The 23,308-nt window shown below is 39.3% G+C and overlaps 1 protein-coding gene across 1 annotated transcript in view; it reads right to left on the reverse strand.

Moving 5' to 3' along the window:
• The window catches only part of NELL1 (neural EGFL like 1), a 274,747-nt gene that overhangs the window by 40,844 nt on the left and 210,595 nt on the right, over positions 1–23,308 (reverse strand). Inside the window, exon 15 of the mRNA XM_062494129.1 lies at positions 22,989–23,084. Coding sequence (XP_062350113.1) covers positions 22,989–23,084 — 96 coding nt within the window. The remainder of the gene's footprint in view (positions 1–22,988; positions 23,085–23,308) is intronic.

Here is a 23,308-nt window from a genome sequence, read left to right on the forward strand (position 1 = left end):
AAAGGGCTCTCAGGCAGAAATGGACCCCTGAAAATCAGAGGGTTTTAATAGAAGTCTCAGTCACAGTCTGTATTATTTCCACTCCAAATTATGACACAGGTGCTTACTGAGATTTTAAAAGCAACATATGCAGCAACACCAGGTGGCTAATCTGCAGATTACTAGGACCAAGAAAATCCATTCAGGAACTCGGAATATTGCCAGCATTCATGCCTCCTACTGTTCATGAAGTGAACTGAACATATTGTAAATGAGGCCCTTGCTTAGCCTTATTTTAATCACTTCTAAATTGGATATGGTTCTCTCTTCACCTTGTCCTTTTACAGTATTACCCAGTCTCCTAAAAATCATCATAAATCACCTGTGAAGGTTATGCATTAGAGTGCTTTCAGGAATAAGACTCATAAACCTTGTCAAAATGTACATGCTGCGGGGTGGTATTTTGAATTGTAATATAACCATTGCCTTTTAATAAGAAGACATTTTCTAAGAAACTGTTTTATGGGAAAGAACAGTGCTCTCATATGAATTAATAGCTGAATTTTTACCATATCTCTCCATGTTGATTTTGTCAACAAAACTACATTTTCCTTCAGCCTACACATAATCCTGAATGACAGTTTAAAAAGCCCTGATTTTCCCCAGAGATATGGCAAGATCAAAGGACTTCGAAGGTCAGCTTTCATGAAGTGTTTCCATTGGCAATTGGTCATACCAGAACTGGATGTAGGGAACCTTGTGGAGGTACTGATTTTTAACAGCAGTAATGATAGCATCATATTCTTCTGTAAAGAAACAGCCCTTCTGACCTTGCTCATCTCTGTCATGTAAAATGTGTCAACACATTGTTCAATGCAGGCAGTTTTGAAATACTCACAAAAATCAGAACTGACACAAATTCTTGTAATTGAAGGAATAAAAATATTGTGCAACATTCCAAGCCTCAGACCAGGTCAGACCTGTGGAACATAAGCTTTTTGACCTGCCCAGAAAGTAGCTCTGCCCTTTCCCTACTACTTGCTCAGGACTGAATTTCTGTCCAGCTCACCCAGAGACTCCCAGGCTGCTGACACACAGTGCCTGAATGGCACTTTGAAACAGAAATGGGGAGAGCAAGGGAATGAAACGGTGTTTCATTCAGTATCAGCGGCTGGGCATTCTGCACAGAGAGCACAAAATTCTGTTGAAATTCTGCAGCATTTTCAAACTAAAAATATGCAGATAACATGTAAAGAGTGACAAAATGTACTGCCAAATCTCTACTATTATTAGCATACTTAATATCCTACCATTCAACTAAACTGCCTGTGTTGACCACGGTTTTCTAAGAGCATATTTTTATTTCTCCAGCACAGGAGCAGATGAAGTTTGAACCCGAGCTATCTGTCCATACTGAGCAGATATACTCTTACCTTCCCCTCAGATCTGTGGGTCAGACAGAAAGAAGATACAGAATGCAGAACTGCCCACCTCAGAAAAGGCAGCACATTCTTTACAATTTCTTTAGCTCTTCTAGTGCTCACCTGGTTTGTTTAGGACCTCACTAGACTCGAAAATCTCCCCCCCCCCCCGAAAAAAAAAATACAGTGTTTCAGAGAAAATGTTAAATCATCCTTTGTGTTCTGGGTGAGAGAGAACTACACGTAAAAGAACTACACCATCCATACCTGCCACGAACAAGGACAACAGTATTAACTGAATAATAACATTTTAGTAGCCAAAATATTTCACTCAAGGCACCAGGAGAAATGATCTGATATTCACAGGATTACACATGTCTTTTGATTAGCACAGCCAGTACTCTTGTTTCATATCCTTGACTAGAAAGACCAGATCAGCATAATCTTATAGCATACATATAAAAACCTGCAAGGTTTTTTTTATAAATAAGAGATTCAAGTTTTGTCCTTCCATAAATCTGAGATCATTCTCCTTCCTTAAACAAATTTATTTACCTAACAGTGGTAGAGTAATTTGACATGGCAAAATACAGCCTTCTTTACTTAGAAAGAATGGAATTCATCTGGAATTGTTATTAACAAGGAAGACAGTACTTCCTGAAACTCAAGACCTATAGATCAACTTGATATGGCCATTTTTCTTCTCTGTTACATGGTCTCAGACCAGATAAGGAAAAAACAACAGAGACCACAGGACAGTCAGGGACACACACAATAATTTTCAGCAGAGGATCAAAACAAGCTTTGAGAAAACTAACTCTGGGTTTCATTTTCTTATAAAAGAAATGCATTTGTTTCCCAGTGTGCTTGAGCAGCAGGAGATCTATGAGTAACCAAAATAATGTGCACCTCAAGCCCAAAAGTGCCATTATTTATTTTAGTCACAAAGTGTAAGAAGCTGTCTTTGCCTTCTACAATCAGACTACTTGGTGCATTTTAAGAACAGATACACCAACCCACATGGAGAATCACATCTAATTAGTATTTGTTGAAGTGCATGTAGCATTCCCTGAGCATTATGTGGATTTGACACACTCGAAGACTCTACTTCAGCTGTCTGTAAAAGTTAAAAATATTTAAGGTCTCGCTCCATTTTTTCCCTTTCCATTTTGATTCTGTAAGATAAGACAAATGCCAAAGAAATCCTGTTTAGCTGCAGAGATTAACAACAACAGTCAAGGGCAGAAGAGGTGGGTAAGAGAATAAAAAATAACTCAAATGCGCTGGCTCCCCAAGAAGGAAGCACAAATAAAATCAAGCAAAAAGGTCAGGAAGAGTTATCATCACAAGGTTCTTCATGCAGCCCCAAGCAGGCTCCACTACAGTTGAAAGCTGTCAATCAGAGTGCTTTAAAGCTGATTGGGAGCCTCCTTTTATCAGTCACACACCAACACATTCCATCTTTTTTCCTAAACCTGGAGAAAGCATCTATTTTCTTTCCTCTCTGGACAAATCTGTCTTTCTGCATCAGGTCAGAAAAGTGAGCCACAATGAAGACTGCATTGCCATCAGTTCCAGGAAAAGCCATGGCCTAGCTCTAGCTTTGCCAACAACTTCCTTTTAATAAATCAGACTATCTCAAGCAACAGCTGAGAAATTCACAATTTTCACTTGCACTAACACTGCTCTCATATGGAAGATGACTGCCATCAGATTTATGAGATGCTCTATTTCCAGGTATGTCCATAAAATCTACCACAAAAATTGCAGCAGGAAGAATCAGGGATAGAGGTTAAGAGACCTCTGTTGGCAAAGCAAATTGCATAGTCTCATTTCAACTGTGGGACTGTTTTTCATCTATACTCACAGAGGAAAGTAGGAAGAGACAAAAAAAGAACAATTATAAAGCTTATGCTCATATCAAAGGGTTTTATATAATTAATTTTTGTTTGTTTGCCTGTTTTTATGGATTGAAAGAAAACCAAGAGAAAAACCAGTATTTCAGAGGAGAAGCTGCCATCATACTCATGGAGGTGCATGATCTTGTTTCAAAAAATTGGGACAGCGAGAACAGTTCCAAACTTACTGTTCTTCTTCAGACTTCTAGCAGTGAAACCACTGATACATTTACTTCAGTTTCTTCCTCGCAGCATCCTGTCATAAGGTAAGAGCAGGTACCAACATCTATCCCACACACAATAAAATAGGGGTCAGAAAGCAGTACGTGTTCTTGGAGAACTATGTCCCACAGTTTTGATTTTTGATTTCAAGAAAATGCTTGAGCATTCTCATTGGTATTCTGTAGGTGCAGATGCTTCTGTTTAGACCTCTGTTATTTATGATTCACACATAAAACTCAGAACAGAACCTAAAGGGTCTAAATGAACACAAGGGGTGACATTAAACGTCTGAAATTTATTGCCCCCTCAGCGTTACTCATCCACCTGTTATATCAGAGTAATTGAACCAACAAAGACTCTTCCCTAGCAATATGGTGGAAAAAAAAGAGGTCACAAGACTATCACAAGAGATTTCTTTTGGAGAGAAGTTAAAAAAATCTTTACGTTTGCAACCCAACAGTTTGCTGGAGCCTGGCGACTTAAAATTCTTCCCCTTTTCGAGCAGAGAGATTTATTCAAGCCTCACTTCAGACAGGTTGCACTGAGCAATGTATGGGCAAGCGACAGCCAGTTTTTGTCCTCAGTGGACAAAAAACAAGTACAAAATATGGCATGAAAGAGTGCCAGGGATGTCTGATGGCTCGGGTGACAAGAACCATGTGCAGGATGTCTCCCTGCCACTTGTGTACACTATATTCAGTTCTAACCATTTCCACGGGTACTCTGCTGTCAGAAACCTCATATGTACTCAAAACAGCAAAACAAAGGTCTCCAAAATACTGAAGAATAAAGAAAGTTAATCCAAGCAACTGCTTGCATTCTCTGAAATGAGAGATGTGAAACAAAGTATTTTTTTCTCTCATAAAAATATGCATGCAATCACAAGACTACGTTGTTTTCTGTGAAAAATTATATTCTTTTCAGAAACCTTGAAAGCCAATTATACATTGTATTTTAATATTACGAATAATATATAGCATTTGAAAGCATGACTAAGTAATAATAGATGTCAAGAGCAAATTATGTGGAGTAAAAAAATGTGCCAAAATACCTCGAAGTCAAAGAAAAGGCTAATCAGAGGAAATGCAGGCCTTTTAATTGTCAAACCTTGAATATTCCCTGCAGAAGTATCTCCAGTACAAACTGCTCTCCCGGGTTCCATGCAAAAAGTAATATGGGCAGTGTAATATGAGGGTCTAAAAGGTCATGCTAAGATATACACACACAAAATGCCTTTGCTTCTGACATATTTTCCATGACACTAAATTCTTGCCAGCTTCATTAGTTATATACTTCTGATGCAAGCAGATTTCAGCACTGAAGACACCAAACAGGAAGGTTAGTTGCAGGCTGGAGCTATATGCATCTCTCAGAGGGACCTATGAGAATCACATTCAATAACATAAATTGCATTACAGCGTAAACAAAATTTAACCCAGGTGAAACGAATAAAGCAGAAAATGACTGAATTAAATGAAGATGACAGAGTGGAAATGTTTTCTATAAAGATATAGCTCCACAATATATTCACAGCCAGAGGCATTAGGACAGTTTCACACCAGTGGGTTTTTTTTTTTTTAAAGCCCTTTGCTAAAACAAATAATCACATCTACACCTTGATTTTTTAGAGAAAATACTCTCCTTTTAAATATTAATAAGTTAAGGTTTATATTGAATTTTTAAATTACGATAAGAAGTCCAACATAGGTGTTTGTTTTTTAAAAATCTCAAATTATTTCCATAGTATTATTCAACTGTAATTCTTACAGCTGCAATACATTTACAATATGACACCAAATTTGCAGTACATAAATTTAGAAATTCTCACATCTAAATGCTGTGATGCTGTCAGAGAAAATTAACAGTGAACTAAAAAGCTTCATCTATGAAGCATTGCAAGGACAGAACTAGCTATGCTACATTATCTACCCATGACCCACATCCATCTAACCAGAGGCAAAAGGGAAAAAAAAAAAAATTCAAGAGCATCTCAATTATTTTCACCACTTGGTTACTATTCCTTAAGCATCAGACACCCTCCTGAGCTCCAAAGAAAAGGAATTCATGCAATCATCCAAAGGGATTTTATATTCTAATTATCGACATCTCTGTAAAATAATAAATCATGGGGAGAAGATAAAATACATAACTAAAAATTGTTTTGCATCATATCAGCAAGTTACCTTCTTGCAGAGCTGATTTTACTCCTTCAGAGGTGCAATTAGAGAAATAATGTTTTGGGAAAATGCTACAGGTCTTGTAAAAATCATGATATGAACACTGCACCCAATGGTGCTGCCCCCAGCAACAATGCACCAAGAGTGACCAGATGAAAAATACCACGAGTCCCCTTTTCCTCACTTATTTTTACTTGATGGTGTGGCCCTTATGTTCTCTGCCAGGCTTCCTCTCCCACCTAAGGCACTCTAAAGGTATGCACACGCACAAGACTGTGTCTACCACAGAGTAGAAAACAGAATTAGAATAATGAAGATACAATTTTTTTCCACTTCTTCACTACTATATAAGAATCCTTCCCCATGGGGGCTACTCAGAGTCATCTGCATAGTTCTACAGATCTAGAACATATTGTTTCAGAACAGGTATCCATTATTATATAAAAAAAGAAAAATACATCAAAATTGCATAACTATTTAGGCTCATTTTTTGTTGCTGTTTTATTTCTTCCTTATGTCCATAGAGCAAGCGTACACAAAAATCACAAATTGTGGTTTAGAATCAGTAATGTACAATTTAGACACAGACAATCTTGTTTTCTGAAAACAACCAATGACCTACACCCCACAGTACACATATAATGCTATGTTAGTCCTGAAAGCATATTTTAGCAGTATTTATAGTTACACAGAATTTAGATTAAATTATCTCACTTTCAAATTAATTTCTGGAAGTAACAGAATGCTCACAACACTGGGTATTTTTGAGAGGGAAGTAGAAGAAAAGTCATTGAGAATTCATGAATACTGTGATTATCTGCCAATATTTACAAGCAATTTTGGCACTCCTTCCTTGGGCATTCTTAAAAGATACCACACTTCAGGCACATATAAGCTGTGTTATACATGTATTACATACCCACAAAATATATAGGTGCAACTAAAGGGGCTGCATGTGATTTTCTTTCTAAAAGCAGGAGGAACCAAGTCAGCCCTTAGTAACAGAGCAATCATCTCATCTTTACAGAATAAACTTGTCTTTTAAGGAGGCTTTCCCTTGGCTTTTAACAACCCAAAGAAATAAAATCTTCTGTCTGGCTGTCTTAAAGCAGCTGTGTCCTTGGAGATAACTTTGCCAAATTCTCAGGATCTTTACTCACAGAAAGGAACCCAAGACCTGTGATAAGTTTATACATGGTCTTGTCAGGATCATCCCTTGCCTTGCAGCGCCTGTACCTGCTGTCTTGGGGAACAGCTGCAGAAATTTCATAAAATAGCTGATTATTAAGGTTGATAAACAATTATAATATCCATGCTTTCTATGTGACAAATACTTTAACAGTTGTTTCCAATTAGGAAACAATCTCCATGGCCACAAATTGCCATTGCCCATCATATTAGTGCTATTTTATACAGCACCACAAAAAATACAAAAAGATTCTGTTTCAAATTAACAACATGACAATTAAGATAGATTGTTATGGTTGACCTCAAAACCTGGAATCCATTAGAGTTTGTTTGAATTACATGATTTTCAAGGTATTTTTTCTTGTTTATCCTCCCTAAACTGGGTTATAAACAAAGTATATAGTCATATCTGATGGAATGCACTTTATAAAACACATTCTACAGTAACTCCTCTATCAACTTTCAGGATTGTCAAGGGCTTTTTGGTTTTCACGTCCTCCCCCCCCCCACCCTTCTATCCTGTAAAAACAAGCTGATAACACTACATACATTCAAATACTGTATACTTTGCTACACAATTCAGAAAAAAGATGCTCTGTGCTAAGTAAGTTCTGCTGCCTTACTTCTGGCAGCATTCCCAGAAAGTACAAATATTCACATCACATGCCAATAAACACAGAGAAAGGCTGGAATGACACCCTCCATTCTTAAGTTTTGTTTCTGTGTTTACACTCCTCAAATTTTCTGTGTGTCCACAATCTGATACATCAGAATGCACACATTATATGGCCTTTGCTCTTCTATCCACCTTAAACATTTTATAACACTGTACACTAATACAAGGGTTTTTTCCTGCGAAGATTAAAATTCATCCAGCCAAAATCTTCAGAGCCACAAAAATAAGATATTCCTATCCTTCTTGTTCCCTCCAGGGTTTATTCCTTCCAGAGCAAGCTGGAACTTGAGGATTGAACAACAGCTTCATCCTGAGTCCTGAAATTTAGAATCATCTACTGCTCTGGGAAGAAGCCAACTCTAATTCTTAAGTGTCGCACAATTTTTGATAAAATAGACAAACTACAACCTTATAATATATCCTAATATTTATAAAGCTTGATATATATATAAAGCATCTCATAATGTTAGATAAGTGACTCATATTCTGAATCAAATGTTACTTTTTAAATGTTTTCTGAATACATATTACCACTTAATATTCCTTTCATTAATTGTACTTTTTGGATTAATCTTCCTTGGCTAGCATTACATTGAGCTGTACATCATTATCAGACAATTGAAATCCACATGACTCCTCGTAGTGGAAGAAAACTTACTGGGGTAAAGACTGACAAAGCCTTTTTTCACTCTGTCAGATAAATTAGGTTTTCACAAAATCCCTTTTCCCCAAATTTAATAGGTCAAGGTTTTCAGCCTGTTTCAGTACAACTAACAGTATAAATGAAAAGCTTATGAAAACCAGAAAGCTTATAGGTCTTCACAGGTCCACAATTTTTTTTTTTTTTTTTTTACATTATGCTTCTGAAATTGTCACAGTCTTTCACATTAGGTATAATTTTAAAATTTATATTCAAAAGTAAGACAGTCTAATAGTGAAAGCAAAACATTGGTGGATTTGCTCCCTGGTTTGGTTGGACCCTTTCCTTCATGACTTTAAGAAAGCTGTCTTTCCTTTAGTGGAAAACAGAAATTGGTTGTTGTACAAACAGGCAGTTATTTTTAGCTCTGACTGACACAAAATTCTTCCTGCATTTTACTTCTCAATTTGGCTTAGAAAAAATGTCTATGCCCTTTAAGTCTGACACTTAATAGACAGAAGTGTAAAGAAGAGTGGAACATGAAATCTAGAAATATGAATATACTGTATATAAGTTTCTTTAACTAGATTGAATTTAGCATTCATGAAAAATCACATTAAATGCAATGAGGCGACATGTCTTCCACTTTTCTACAAGTTAACAGAGTAGCAATGTCAGCTATATCACATTTCTCACTTTGGATGTTCCTTCTTCTTGGAAGCATTTCCTCCAAAGGAGCTATTTCAATTTATTTTTACAGTGAATCTGTTCACTGTTGAAGCTATACAGCAAATGGACTAAGTGACTGATTTAATTTTCTTGGATTGTAGAAAGAAGATACAATAATGGATTTAACACAGCGGTTGATTTATTTAACACACAGTAAGGAAACTTTCAGCACAACTACGACAACCTACACCTTTAACAAGGAATGTGTCTTTTTATAGTGGCTGGGTGAGGGAGTAGTGGACTACCCCCTTCTATAATACTGTATTTAATTCTTTTCATATTTACAAACTATACTTATCATGGAGAGGATCTGAAAAAATCCCCTACAGTCATTTCAGTGAGACAGACATTAGATACAGAGAAATTCTGCTCAATATTGATCAGATTCTGCATCCTCAGTGACCCACTACCATCTATCTACACATGCAACCTTCTTTCATCTTATTCAGTAATGTATACATCAAATAAAACCTGCTGAGCAAAGAAAACGGGAGGCAAGACTAAGAAAAAAATAAAAATAAAATCTCTCTTCAAAAGGAAACCTATGACTCATGACTGAAGTCATCTCAAAAGGGAGGCCTTAGGAATAGCCAGGCATTATCACACCATATCCGACTCCCTAACCTGCAAATGATTAATGGCATCACTGAGGGAATTGTTACTGCCATCAGCACACACACCTCAAATTTCATCAACTGTGACCTCTATCAAAATTGGAGATTTCTCTATAAAAGAACAAGATTTCAGATGGGAAAATGGAAGAAAAGTTCTGAGGAATGAATAAAATCTTGACTTTCTCCACACAGTTAATGGAAAAATTTGAAAAACTCTCTGTAGGATATACCAAGGATGAAAACCGAAACAATTAAAGGTGGGGGACAGAAAAGCTTTTCTAGAAAATTTAAGTCCCATCTCAAAAAGCAGCTTCCATTAACTTTAGAATTCACATCCTGCCAGGGTTGTAACAGACACAAAACAAAAATCTCTTGAAATGCACAGAGATTTTCCCCGTTTTCAATTCATTTTGGACAGACTGATAGGCTTTCCAAAGCTACGGCTGTCACAAGAAGTGGACAGGACAGCTGTCCTGAGAGAATGCATATCAGAGAGAAAGGCCCCTGTCCAGTCACACTAGTGTAGTGGGTGACCCTGACTGCATGCCAGATTCCCTTCTCAGGTGAACAGGGCAGAGAAAATACAGCAAAAGTTCATGACTTGAGGTAAGGACAGGAGAGATCACTCACCAAATACTGTCACAGGCAAAACAGGAAAGAATTAGAAATATTAACTGAAGTTATCAATTTAAAAACTTATCAATTTAAAAAAACAATCAGAGCAGGATAATAAGAAGTAAAATAAAGCTTAAAAACAAAACACCTTCCCTCCAATGGGGAATGAGGATAATAGTCAGTTCATCACAGGCTGTTCCTGCTGCTGCTCTGGGAGAAGAGTCCTGCTCCTGCTGCCGAGTGAGATATCTCTCATGGGAGACAGTTCTCCATTAACTTCTCCAATGTGGGTCATTCTTCCCCAGTGTGCAGTTTTTCAGGTACACCCTGCTCCAATATGGGTCCCCCAGGGTCACAAGCCCTACAAGTAAACCTGCTCCAGCATGGACTCCCCTCTCCACAGGTCTCCAGCTCCCTGCCAGGACCTTGTTCCAGCACGGGCTTCCCACAGGTTCACAGCCTCCTTTGGACATCCCCCTGCTCTGGTGTGGGTCCCTCCACGGGCTGCAGGTGGATCTGTGCATCCCTGTGCCCTCCATGGGCTGCAGGGACACAGCTGCTTCACCAGGGGCTGCAGAGGAATCTCAGCTCTGGTGCCTGGAGCATCTCCTGCCCCTCCTTCTGCCCTGACCTGGCTGTCTGCACAGCTGCTCCCCTCACACATCCTCACCCTGCTCTTCCCTGACTGCAATTACTCCTGCACAATACCTTTTTCTCCTTCTTATGTGTTATCAGAGGCATTACTCCCATCACTGGTTGGCTTGGCCCTGGCCAGCACTGGGTCCATCCTGGAACTGGCTGGCCTTGGCTCTGATAGACATGGGAAAAGCTTCTGGCAGCTCCTCACAAGCTGAAGCCACCCCTGTAGCCTTGACAGCTACCAAAACCTGGCCCCTCAAACCCAACACAACTACTAAACTCACTTTCTGTAGGGGCTGACACAGCTCACAGGACATTCTTTATCCAATGGGAGGTAAAGAGATAAACCAACCAACACCAGACTAGGTCTCCTTCTAGGAAAATCTAATCACAAACAACTGACAGAGACAAGTTTTTCCTTCCATAACCACTATCAATAACTAAACATCTCTCCCACACTGCAGTTATCACCTGTACTCCAGAACATCAAATGAAAATGTAGGAGATCTTCATAAAACATCTGCAGATTGGAATTCAATCCTTTTAAGAAGTCATATAAGCAAGTAAAATACACACACTGGCTATACATTAACTGATAAACAGTGTCAATACTTTGATAAAACTAAAGAGAAGAACCAACCTTCTCCTCATGACTTCAAACCAATTTCACTTCTGAGCCTGAAAACTGCCATTGGTTTTCAAGGTCAGTGACTCCAATGTAAAAGAAAGGAAAGACCCGTCATGCCCACTTGTTGAAATACTGTCTTGAAAATTAGAAACATCTATTTAATCTCTCTTGAACGGAGTATGCCTACAGCCCAAGTTGCCAATGAACAAGCAGGATATTATAAAGAAGATGGCTGGCTGTGACACATGCAGGAGTGATGCATGGGATCCTGATCAGAATGTGAGTGCCTTCCCAGTTTTCTCAGCTCCAAAAGCACCCCCACCTACCAGCTTACAAACAGATGAAGCAGTAGGGCTGCAAGAACTTGTAAATGGCCCTGCTGAACTGTGCTGTCCAGATCAGAGATACCACTGCTTCCAAAACAGCACAATGAGAACAGTGTACGATCTCACCCTCACACACCCACACGCCTGTACTCCACCTAAGAGTCATTCACATTTAAAACCATGTACTTAGCATCCACAGCTGTAAGATTCCATAAGCTACCGCAGAAAAATGGCCGTCTATGACAGTAAGACGTGCCACTCTATGTTAGCCAGACAGTGATTTCAACTGAGTAATTTCTCTGACTGACACTGCTAAAGAAGGGAGAATTCAATTACCCGGGCTGAAATAGGATACAGGTTCAACTGGATCTTTGATGACCAGAAGTGTTTAGGGCTTTCATTTCATGTCTCATTCAAAAGATAAACGAGCGACATTCTGAAGATGAGATTGCCAAAAAACAGAGAATGTCTCTTCCAAAAGAAAATCAACTAAGAAAGGTAATTTCACTCTTTCACATATAAACTTTACCATTTTGTTTGTCTCTAAAATGACTGATCTACTTAGTAGATACTACATGCTGAAAGAAATAATTCAGATCTTCCACATCCTAAGTAGTAGGAAACTCCAGCTATTGAACTGCCTGAATTGCTAAATCAAAAGTTCTTTTATAAAAGTGAGAAAATTATTGATGTATTTAGAAAGAACCTTGTATCTGCAAATGTGAAAGACTGAATGGTTTTTTATCATAACATTATAAAAACTTTGAAAAAAACTTTTACATATAGTTCCTGGAGATTGAGTATGACTGTTATTTTAAAGTTGCTTCAATCATAATGGAACTAGCAGAGGAAATATTCAATTGGAACCATACCAGTTTCCTTTTAGGCCTCATACATACCCTACATTAAGCACAGTATTATTTTAACATCTTGCATGTTCTTCCTCTGGGGACCACAGGCAAGAACAAAAGCCTAACAAAAGCAACAGGAATCTGCAGAGTGAGTTGTTGAGCACTGAACCTGGAACGGGCTTTAATGCCACACTTCCTAGGAGACAGATTAGCAAGTTTCTTTCAAACTCAATAGCTATTACTCTATTGATTTTACTTATTTAATATGTTATCAGGCATGGTTGGATTATCCAGAAAAAAAGTCTACTGTCAAAGTTAGTCTTTGGTTACGTTATGTACTTTCTGCACAAAACTCACACATCACTAGCAAAGAAATGATAGACCATAAAAATGTTTCACTTGATACAGGAAAAGCCTGGGACGGGAAAAGAAAGCTTCTAAGGCTCCCTATCAGCAAAACTTCCTATTTCATTTCTTCTCTGTACATATATATGAGTACAATCCTAATGATAAACTTGTCTTCTTGACTTCACACGCTGCATGTAATTCAGGAGACTCTGCAGAGGGTCACCTCTTTTGGTTGTGGATTGTATTGTACAGTTCATTAAATCTTCCAGGAGCAGACTGCTGAAAACCATGGGTGTTACTCTTGCAAAAACAGATACTCTGAAGGACTGAAATTCAACAGAATTGTGGATGTTAGAGATGCTATGTCAGTAAAGAGGGGAGGGCACTGCCTTCAACAAGGGTTTAACTCACATTTTCACCCTGACTCCTTAAAGCAAAATAATTGGATTAGTTATCCTCATTGTAATAAGCTACAATCTATATAAGTCACCTAAGAAAGCAATTTATCCCATTTTATTTACCTTCCAAGGACTACATGAATGGGGATGTGATCTCTTCCCCCAAATATCAGCCCAATGAAAGCAAGTGGCTGATACTTTTGTAGTGATTAATTGTGATCAATATGGAAAAAGATCTAGCCCAAGACAGTCACCCAGCTGCGTGTTCTCCCACCCCCTCCAGCTTTATGCTGTATTTACACAAACTCAGAAAGAGGAAAAAAAAAGAGAAATTCGCTCCACAGCAAATTCCTAGAAAAAAAGTTCATCAAAGGCCAGGAGGCTCCTGTGACTAGCTAGGAACACAAGGTGGGAAAGGTGGCCCTCAGGACACAGAGCTGGACAGTGATCCCTCCTGGACCTCCTTGTCATCCCTGTCCCAGGCAAAGGTGGTCCTGAATATCCTCCTGCATTTGTCCCAGGAAGGTCCCTTCTCGCTGCTGCAGGACAGGAGGGGTAGAGGTGGCCCTCTGACACTCATCCCACTCATCCCACCATGCACTGCCTTTGCCCTGGGGTGTTGACCCCTCTTTCTAGGGTATCCAGCCCTGTTCCCTTGTTGAGAGTCCTCAGCAGCACATGAGCATAACCAACCTTTCTGGGGGGATGGGGAGCACTGGTGAAGGAGAGGCTGTTGCTGGTGACCTGAATCTTGGCTCCTGCTGCGTGCCGGGGCCATTCTACCAGATGAGATGGAGGAACTCCCTCTCTGAGCTCAGCCAAACACCCACTGCTCCCAGAGCACGTTCCACACAGCATCCACGACAGACACGACCTTCACTACCCTCCCCTGGCCAGGGCCGGGTGGCACAGGGCAGACCCTTCCTCCTCCTCCCCGGGGAGCCTCCTCACAGGAAGGGGGCGGCCCCCCAGAGCCCAGCACTCACCAGCTCAGCCCCCCCTAGAGCCAGGCCGCCGCCTGAGCCCCACGTGCCCTGGGCCAAGTGGGCTTCGGCGGCCGTCCCGGCCACAGCGACAACCGAAGCATCGAGCTTCACCCCTCTGACCGGAGGAAAAGGGCCAGCCAAACCTCAGCGCGGGGTACCAGGAGAGCAGACTTCAGGCTGCAAGTTCCCCGGGGAAAATGGTTTTCAAGGTGCTGGGCTCCATCTGCGCTGCTCACTCTTGAAACATCACCTCCCAAGGGCACAGGAGCCGGTGATGGCCAGATGTCAGAAGCCAAGCAGGCAAGGCAAAAGTCTGGCTTGCCTGAATAGGCATCTTCTCTGGGAAAGAGCATGGAAAAGGAAGCTGTGTGCCCCGTGGAATCCTGGTCAGGAGAAGAATACACAGATGCTTCTTGCCACTGTAGGGAGAAATCTGCTGTGGTGAAAGCTCAGCTGGAGATGAAGGCAGCAGAAATGTGGGGCACAATAAAGAGTGTCTTAAAATATATTAATGGGGAAAAACATTGTAGAAGTAACATTCTCCCTTTCCAGGGTGTGGGTAGTCACCTCACGAACATGGACAGAAGCATGTCACAGGTGTTTCTCTCTTTCATTGCCTCTCTCTTCAACACTCACCCCTCCCTTCCCAGTTTTTGAAAATCCAAAACGTGGATTATCACATCGGACCCTCCAGAGCCCAGAGGATGGCAAGCCCAGCTCAGCAACATCCAAATCATCTGTGTGCCATCCACCACATTCCCATCCTGAATCCAAACAAAGCTCTGTGCCACTTACTGGGAAGAAAATGGATCCCATTCCATTGAAAACCAGTACATCAGCCAGTTCTTCACCCATCACACCCTATCCCTGCTCATCTCACACCTGGACACCTGGTCCAGAAGGATTCTGTGAGGAACAGGATCAAAACTCCTCTTAAAATCCTGAAATAGAACCTGCATATACTTCCCATTATCCATGAGATGGGTGACCTTATGTCAGCAAGATAATCAATCACTTAGATTGGAATTTCCCTTTGTTATCTCATGCTGCTCATGGCTGACACTGGGGACTGTCCTTCCATCACTTCCCAGTAGAGACAATTATGACTTTCTCCACCATTTTTCCTGCTATCAAGATTAGATTAACAGGGTTGGAATTTCCTGGAAAAATTTTGCTCACTACCTTGATTAACCTCAATGAAATCACTCAAGAAATATGTTAAAATTCACCGTTTTGAACGTCAACAGAAACATAGTTCCACACAGTAAAATTCTCAAGAGTTGTACACATTTTCTTAAGAGACTGAATTCTCTACTCCGTTGGAACAGGATCTTACTCTTAGATTAGCTAGTTAGATTAAGGAGTTAAAAATGGCTTATTCATCGTTGGTAGCTTCCTTACACAGATTGTTCCACACAAAAATGCCACTCTAGACACTCTTTTATTTCACTAGAGCCATTTATTACTCATTTCACCTAATTCACCCGCACCATATCCTAAGACATCAATTCAGGTGAAATTCCCATTGAAGCCAAGAGATTCCTGTGTTAAAAATTTTAAGTACCTCTCTATGCCTGCTTGAGTTTTATTAAGTCTGGAGCTTTATTTCTAGGTTATCAGCAAATTTAAATATTCATGGTTGATTCACCAGTCCACAGCTGGCTATTAATAAGAAAAAGTAAAGTTGCAAAGATCTTATTAAACTCAGTAATGTTCCCTAAATACTGCCAGTAGCTGGAGAGCTTGAGGTAGTTTTTACTCAGTTTTTAGCTGGTCTGCTACCTAATTCTGGTACTTCTCTATAGAATTATTATTTTCCACTGATGTAGGCATTGCCTGGAAAAGCTGTTTTTAAAAAAAGGGTCACAATATCCTGCAAAAAATAAGCTATAAATTAGCATTACTGCACTGCACTCAAAAGCAGAGTTGCTGGAGTTTTATTTTTAATCACAGTAGAATGAGATGTCATTTGTAGTTAATTCATCATGAAGTTGGTACTTTAAAGCAACTGTCTTCTTTGTACAGCTGACATCATAAGGAAAGCTTCATATATGGAAACTTCTTAGTTGCAAAATGGAAATTTCATTAACATATGAATAGTTCCATTTGCTCAAATACAAATATTTTCCCAGAATTTTGAAGGCTTTCTAGTTCTCTCTTTTCTTTGAATAGATGTAATGGTGATTCTGCCTCTTGCAACAAATTTAAATCCCACTGCCTGAGTCCTCAGAATCCAAGAGAAACCCAAAGCAGATATGCCTGCACACAGAACATGTAAGAGATGCTCCTAGTGATAAACTGGACAGATGCTAGAGACTGAGAACTCTACAAAAGTACTAAAGCAACATAGACTCCAACAGAGAACCAATTCCAATGCCTCAGTCTCAGCAAGGCTTTTGTACAAAATTTGGCCATACAGGCTCTCAGCTGTAGGAAGTTCAGCAGGAACACAGGGCTTTTATATTTGGAGATCAGAGTTTGCTGCTCCCAATCTGAACATGATGATCCTTCTATAGTATTTAATTAGAACTTCTGGATGAATAAACATCCAACGCTGTGTAGCATCAGACAAAATGAACAAAGAAAACAGGAACGAACAAACCTCCCCTTCCCCAGCGATTCCAGGTGCTAAGTACATGGCAAAGAGAGGTCACAGCTAAACAGGCAAAAAAAAAAATGCTAACCCGGGTGTCTGCAAAGCTTTTCTCAAGTTCTCACTCCTCTCCAGCCACAACTGCTGTTGTTCAGTAACATTTTGCCTTAAATAAATTCTTAAATGACAATATCCATGTCACTGATGGGCTTGGCCTTGGCCAGTGTTTGGTCCATCTTGGACAGGCAAAAGCTTTTGGCAGCTTCTCCGGAGAAAACTCCCTGCTCTCCCTCCCCTACCGAAACTTTGCCACACAAAGCCAACAGATATGACCACAAGTCATACAAATAACAAAACTCTAGAACATTAGAATTATTAGTTACTTGTCAATGTATCATCTCGGGTAACATAAAAGATTAACATAGCTGGCATTTCTTTAGCTAGAAACAAAGAAAAATACACAGATGCAAAGACCTGCACATAACAAACTACACAGGAAAGTAAAAATATTACAAAAAAAAACCTAACAAATCACCACCACAAAACAACTACCCCAAGCCCAGTGTTTTAAGTGTTTAACCCAAGTGCCTTGTGTTTTTTCCTGGCTTTGAAAATCAAACTATTACATATATATGTATATATATATATATATATGAGGCAGAGTAAACACTGATGAGTTGTCTCCTCATGTGAGGGTCAGCTGGGTGGTGAACAGTGTTCTTGGTCTGGGAGATTGACAATGAGATAAAACAACTTTTTCTTCCACTGACAGTTACTTGTTGATTTGCAGACAGATGCCCCCTTGATCCTCAGAGATAGCTTTACTTAGATTTCTCTAGTAAATATTCTTTGATCTATTCCCTGGCATCTTTACAAATGACAGCTTTGTTTTTTCCATTACATTAAGATATCACCCTTGCCATTTTGCAATAAGCACCGCTGGGGCAAATGCTGCAAACAGCTTGGCAGCAAATGGAGCAGGACAACCTCAGCCACCTGGAACATCTGCCATCTCTGGGTCTGTCACACCCTCAGGAGTGACATATCAACCAAAGCCACTGTTCTCTGTAAAAAGCTAAGCATCACTTGCTTCACCCCTCTTGTCTCACTCTATCCTGGCTTCGCCTCACCTTGAAATTAGAGGCTTTAGGAAGAATCTCATGCAAAGCCTTGTGCCCACAGCTGCACAGCTGGTTTGTTTCCCAAAATAAACCTCACTTTTTATTTTACAAAAGATCATAGATAGAGAAAGGCAGGGAGTTTTGACATTTAGCTTACTGTACTTATGGAAAAATCTCTTTCTCTGCTTTTCTTTGGTTTTTATTTGCTCATTGTTTTAAACCAGGCTCCTTGATTGAAATGTCTTTGATAGATACCTAAAGATTAATCCACCTTAAATATCAAAAAAGGCACATATAAATACAATTCTCACTTTTTTTTTTCTAACCATAGGGTCCACAGGAGTAGAGACTATAGGAGGTTTTACCCAAAGGATTGCAGAAGACAATATATTCCAGAAGAAGCAATTTGAGAGACGAGAACACAAAGATGTTATGCAGCTTCTTCAGCAACTGCAGATACTGCCAACTATAATGAAACAAATCAGCTAAAGACCTCCCCGTTCCCTCGATGTAACATCCCATACTGAAGATGTAAGCACAGCAACATTTCGTTACACACCTGTGAAATCAGTGAGGTGATCTGTGAGTGAGAAGAATCTATATATAACTACTGCAACACAACAAGTCTTGATGTACTTACTCACCTGCAATATAATTAATGGAATTAAAAGCACACTTCTCAGCCATGGTACATACTGAAAAAATTACCTCTCACCCCAATATTATACAATCCTTTGCAGGCCCAGCCCAAAAAGACATGAAAAAATAACCCTAGTAATTATTACATCCTGATGTTCTGCTGCCATATCTTACCCTTGTTTCTGTTTATAATCAGTAAGTAATTCTTTGACATCTCTCTATCATTCTGTGTGATGTGACAGCATATTTTCCAGTGCTTTACAAAGACTAAACACACATGTACTGCTATCACAGAAATATCCACTCCAAAGAGCTTCAGCCTACACAAAGCCCTTCTAATCTACCAGAAACATATTCCCCATTTCTTGTATACCATTTCAGACAGCAGCTGTCACAAGACAGGGGAGAAAAGTGGTGCATTTGTGTTGAATTTGTTCTGGAGACAATGCTCTCCCAGTGCCAAAAGCCCTCCCTGCAGCCCCTGGCAAAATACTGCACTTTCCTTTCCATGCCCCTAGTTGGGAACCCACTGCTTCAAACCCTTCTGCTGTTTCCTGCTCATCACCCAAAATTATAATTTGTGCAGACAGACACCATAAATAACTCCTATCACTGGTCAGATCCCAGAGCGTTTGGGTGTATTTCTTAGACCTGTGCACAGGACTCCAGCACATACAGGCAGGTGTTCAAGGAATGCCTACAATTTCCAGGGATTCAATCACCTGTTTACTCCTACCTTTGATATCCTAAGTTGTCCTGTCTATCTGATCCTCAACACTTCATCAGCAGCAGTAGTGACTAACACCACACAAATAAAAAATAACTGTGAATCTGTTCACAAAACCAGCAGTAAAGCTCCACTAACCCGTGGCTCATCCACAGACAGAAAAAAGCAGCTCAATGAAAGATGTACAGTTTTTTCTGTTCTAACGGCTGCAAAACAATGAGATGGATGGGAAATTGGAGCACTTGAGTTCATGCTGCCAGCAATTCTCACAGCATACTGAATTTGTACTCTTCTATGCACACCAATATGTCTCTCAGAAGCCTTCAACGGGGAACCCTTCCAAGGATGCACCTGGGTTCAAGCCCACAGTGTTACATATGGTTACAGATGCCCATCTCCAGCTCAGCTACCATGCTGGAATCATATAGAAATGTCACTAAAAATTCCAACAGCAAAGCTTTCCAACACAAGTATCACAGCTGTGTTAAATGTGATCAAATGGTAGTGATCACAGAGATCACAGGTTTCAGCCTGACCAGAAAAACACAAAAATGAACAAAAGAGAAGTAATTTGAAGATAAAATCAGATCCTAACTATTACAAAAATTCAGTTAGAAGCATCAAGCACATACTTAAAGAAACAGCATTACAAAGAATGGATGGAGAAAGGAATTGCTTGACAGTATCAGTGAGTATCAATTTGCAGTTCACCTTCAAAAAGGAAAGACAGCCCCACAACTGTTATGATGATTTCTCATGTCAACCAAAGTGAATGGCAAGAGGTAATTCTTCTTAGCAGCATGTTGAATTATGTATCTGTACATAAGCCTTAAATGTGTATTTTAATTTCACCTGAGTAAATTACTGGTATAAATCCTATCCTTCTCAAATATCTCTGAATTTTTAATTAACTAAATATCATAATTTCAACCAGGGAGTCAGAAACTATGAGTAACATATGATTCATATTCAGAAGTAAACACACCTGCTTTTCAACCACATTTCTAATTACTGGCTCATTTTACCCTTTACATGGCATTGAAGCCTATTTGGGTCATCCTGTTTTTAGCTGGTGATGAGTCCTTTCAGCTCACAAATAATGTATAAGAAGTTGCTGTGTTGTCAGTTTGAAGGACATTTTCAAATGCACTGTGGCAAATTACACATCACTTTACTTCTGATACGCCTCACTTCACTATGAGCTTCTACCAGACAAGGTTTTGCCAAGAACATTTAGACTTTGATTTGAAGTGTAGCCCCCACCATTTCATTGTCTTAGGTCTGTGTCATGATGATTGAGGGAGTGGTACCCTACAGTAAGTAAAACGAAGTGCTGATTTCTAATGTTAAAGATAACAAGAGAACAAACAAACATGGGGTTAGACTACTTTGGTGTCCTTTAAAAACTGCAGCAATCTGCAGTGAGACAATGAGGAAATCCTTTACTGAACTGCCTCCTGTTCCTGAAAGCACTACATCTTTTAGGGGTAATCAGTGAAGCAAAAGGAACCCTGCTTCAAGGGTGGTTCATCACCTCTCTACTCTGAGCATTTAGTCTGGCCAGGACATGCACCTTCAGAAGGCTGAAGCTGCTCTCACAGATCTGATGTGCACTTTGCCACTGAAATACGCATATGATGTAAGATGTATCTGCTGAAGTTTTCAAACCCTCCAACACAACTAAAATGTGACAAATTCTCATACACAAAGCCCTGTTCATTCTCAAACCAGCCTGGTATGTCAGATTTCTCAAAGTTAGCATCATTATCTTGATTTGTAGCAAACTAGTAAACTCTATACATCTTCAAAGAAAAAAAATAAACTGCCTTCTGGTTCAAGTTGTATAGATTTTATTCACAGAAGCTATCGCCTTCTGACATCTACCTCTAAATTGCTTGATATAATGAGAGTACCATACCTGCCATGCTTCCTTTAGTTGCTGTGCTAGCTCATATTGTAGATCAAAACAATACAAAAGCCATGAAAAACATAGGAGTCAAAAACAGTTATGTCCTCCATTAATCAATTTTAAACCATCACTTCGATAGTTTAGAGAATCTGTGTTCTAGATATGAAAGTCCCTATACAGCTATAAGAAAAAAGAATGTTCTAAGATCCTTGGGTGAAAGAATCACAGGAAAAGGAGCTGAAATCTGGCCTGAAGTCCTGGGTAGGCAGGGCACCTTTGGGCAATGCTTGGCATTACCATATTGTCACATACACAGAACACATCTCTAGTATTCTGCATCCCTCTGAATGTACTGTCGTCCCTGAGTAACAGATGTTTTAAAAGGAATGAGCAAATTATACATGGGTAACCAGCAGGAAGGATCAGCAGCTGGGGAGCCACAGCAGGTGGGACTCTGAGGTAGGAATGCCTTACATTAGTTCCTCATGATATTGCCAGTACTTATTGCTGAATGGCAAGAGACTTTGGAGGTTTTTTCTATTTAAAACTGGGCTACAGGCAAAAAAAATAAGTACTCAGATTTATTCTAGATGAGATGAAAATATTAATGTTCTAGTTCATTCTTAAATAATCATAAACAATGCTGACAACTAGAAACTATGGGCTTTTAGCATACACCTACACCCATATAGAAGTATTTTAAGAGTTTTCAGAAGCTACTTATAGCAGATTTGTTGAAAACTGAGCCTAAGCGACTTTAATAAACACACACATTACCATACAATCTCTGGGTTACAAGTGGTTCCACTAATTTAATTGTAACAGTTATTTCTCTGTTTTCACTTTTTTCTTCCTAAAAAATTTCACCAATTGTACCCTCATCCATATTACACCATACAACCTGCATTAACAACCTACTTCATAACCAAAAATAAATACATGTATAAACAGTTATTAACAAATGTGCAGTGCAAAATAATTCTTATCATTGAGTTAGTTAAGTAATATATAACCTCAATACATACAAACCAAAATAACATCCCAAATCTGCTAAATAAAGAAAATAATAAGAGTCCTATATGGAGTCTGATGAGATCCCTTTCTCCTCATTTAAGGTAGACAAGGAACCAGCTCTTTGTGAATGATCTGAAAGACAGAACTAGGTGGCTGTCAAAAGCAGATTTTGAAAAAGAAAAATCTGGGAACAGGCAGAATCTAATCATGACTAGTGAGATATCTTTGAATAGGTTGTGATTTTATAAAAACTGTGACTTAGAAACAAATCAAATATTAATAATTCAATAACTTGAAGTGAAAAGCAATCATCTAAATTCTGGTTTTATTTGCACAACAAATTTAGTAAAAGCAGAAGGAAACCTTGAGCTTGCACCACAGAAAACTGGCGGAGCAAATATTTTTCATTTGATGTTCGTTCTAATTAACTAAAAGTGCATGCTGAAAGCAAAAGCAGATACATCCCTGATAAAATTCAACATGGAAAGTTTCAGACAACACAAACTTTCAGTGCAGAAAAGGCAGAAATGGAACAGTCATATCGTCACTGGAGAGAAAACATCAAGCAGAATGAAAGAATGGAAAGGAATTACTTCTTCCACATATCATACTTCTCATTAGCAAAGAAGGTGTTTTCAGTAAAGCTTTACCTTTCTCACAATGACTTCCAGTGAATCCAGAAGGGCAGAGACACTTGTTAGGAGCTACACAAGTTCCACCATATCTGCACCCTTCTTCACAGAATGCTGCAAGATAAAAGGGATATGGAGGTAATACTTAATTTTTAAAACTATGTATTTGTAGGACAGTAAGAAAAATATCTAAATTCTAAGCAGTTAACAGATTTTAGCATATTAAAATTCAGTCCACCTGCAAACACAAAGAGAAGTTAGAAGAGAGAAGTTAGAGAGTTAGAAGTAACTCTCTAAAATGACAAGAAAAAAAGTCTCACATTACACCGTAGGCAAGC

Source organism: Cinclus cinclus, chromosome 6, assembly GCF_963662255.1.
Source record: "Cinclus cinclus chromosome 6, bCinCin1.1, whole genome shotgun sequence".
In the NCBI taxonomy this organism is placed as follows: Eukaryota; Metazoa; Chordata; class Aves; order Passeriformes; family Cinclidae; genus Cinclus; species Cinclus cinclus.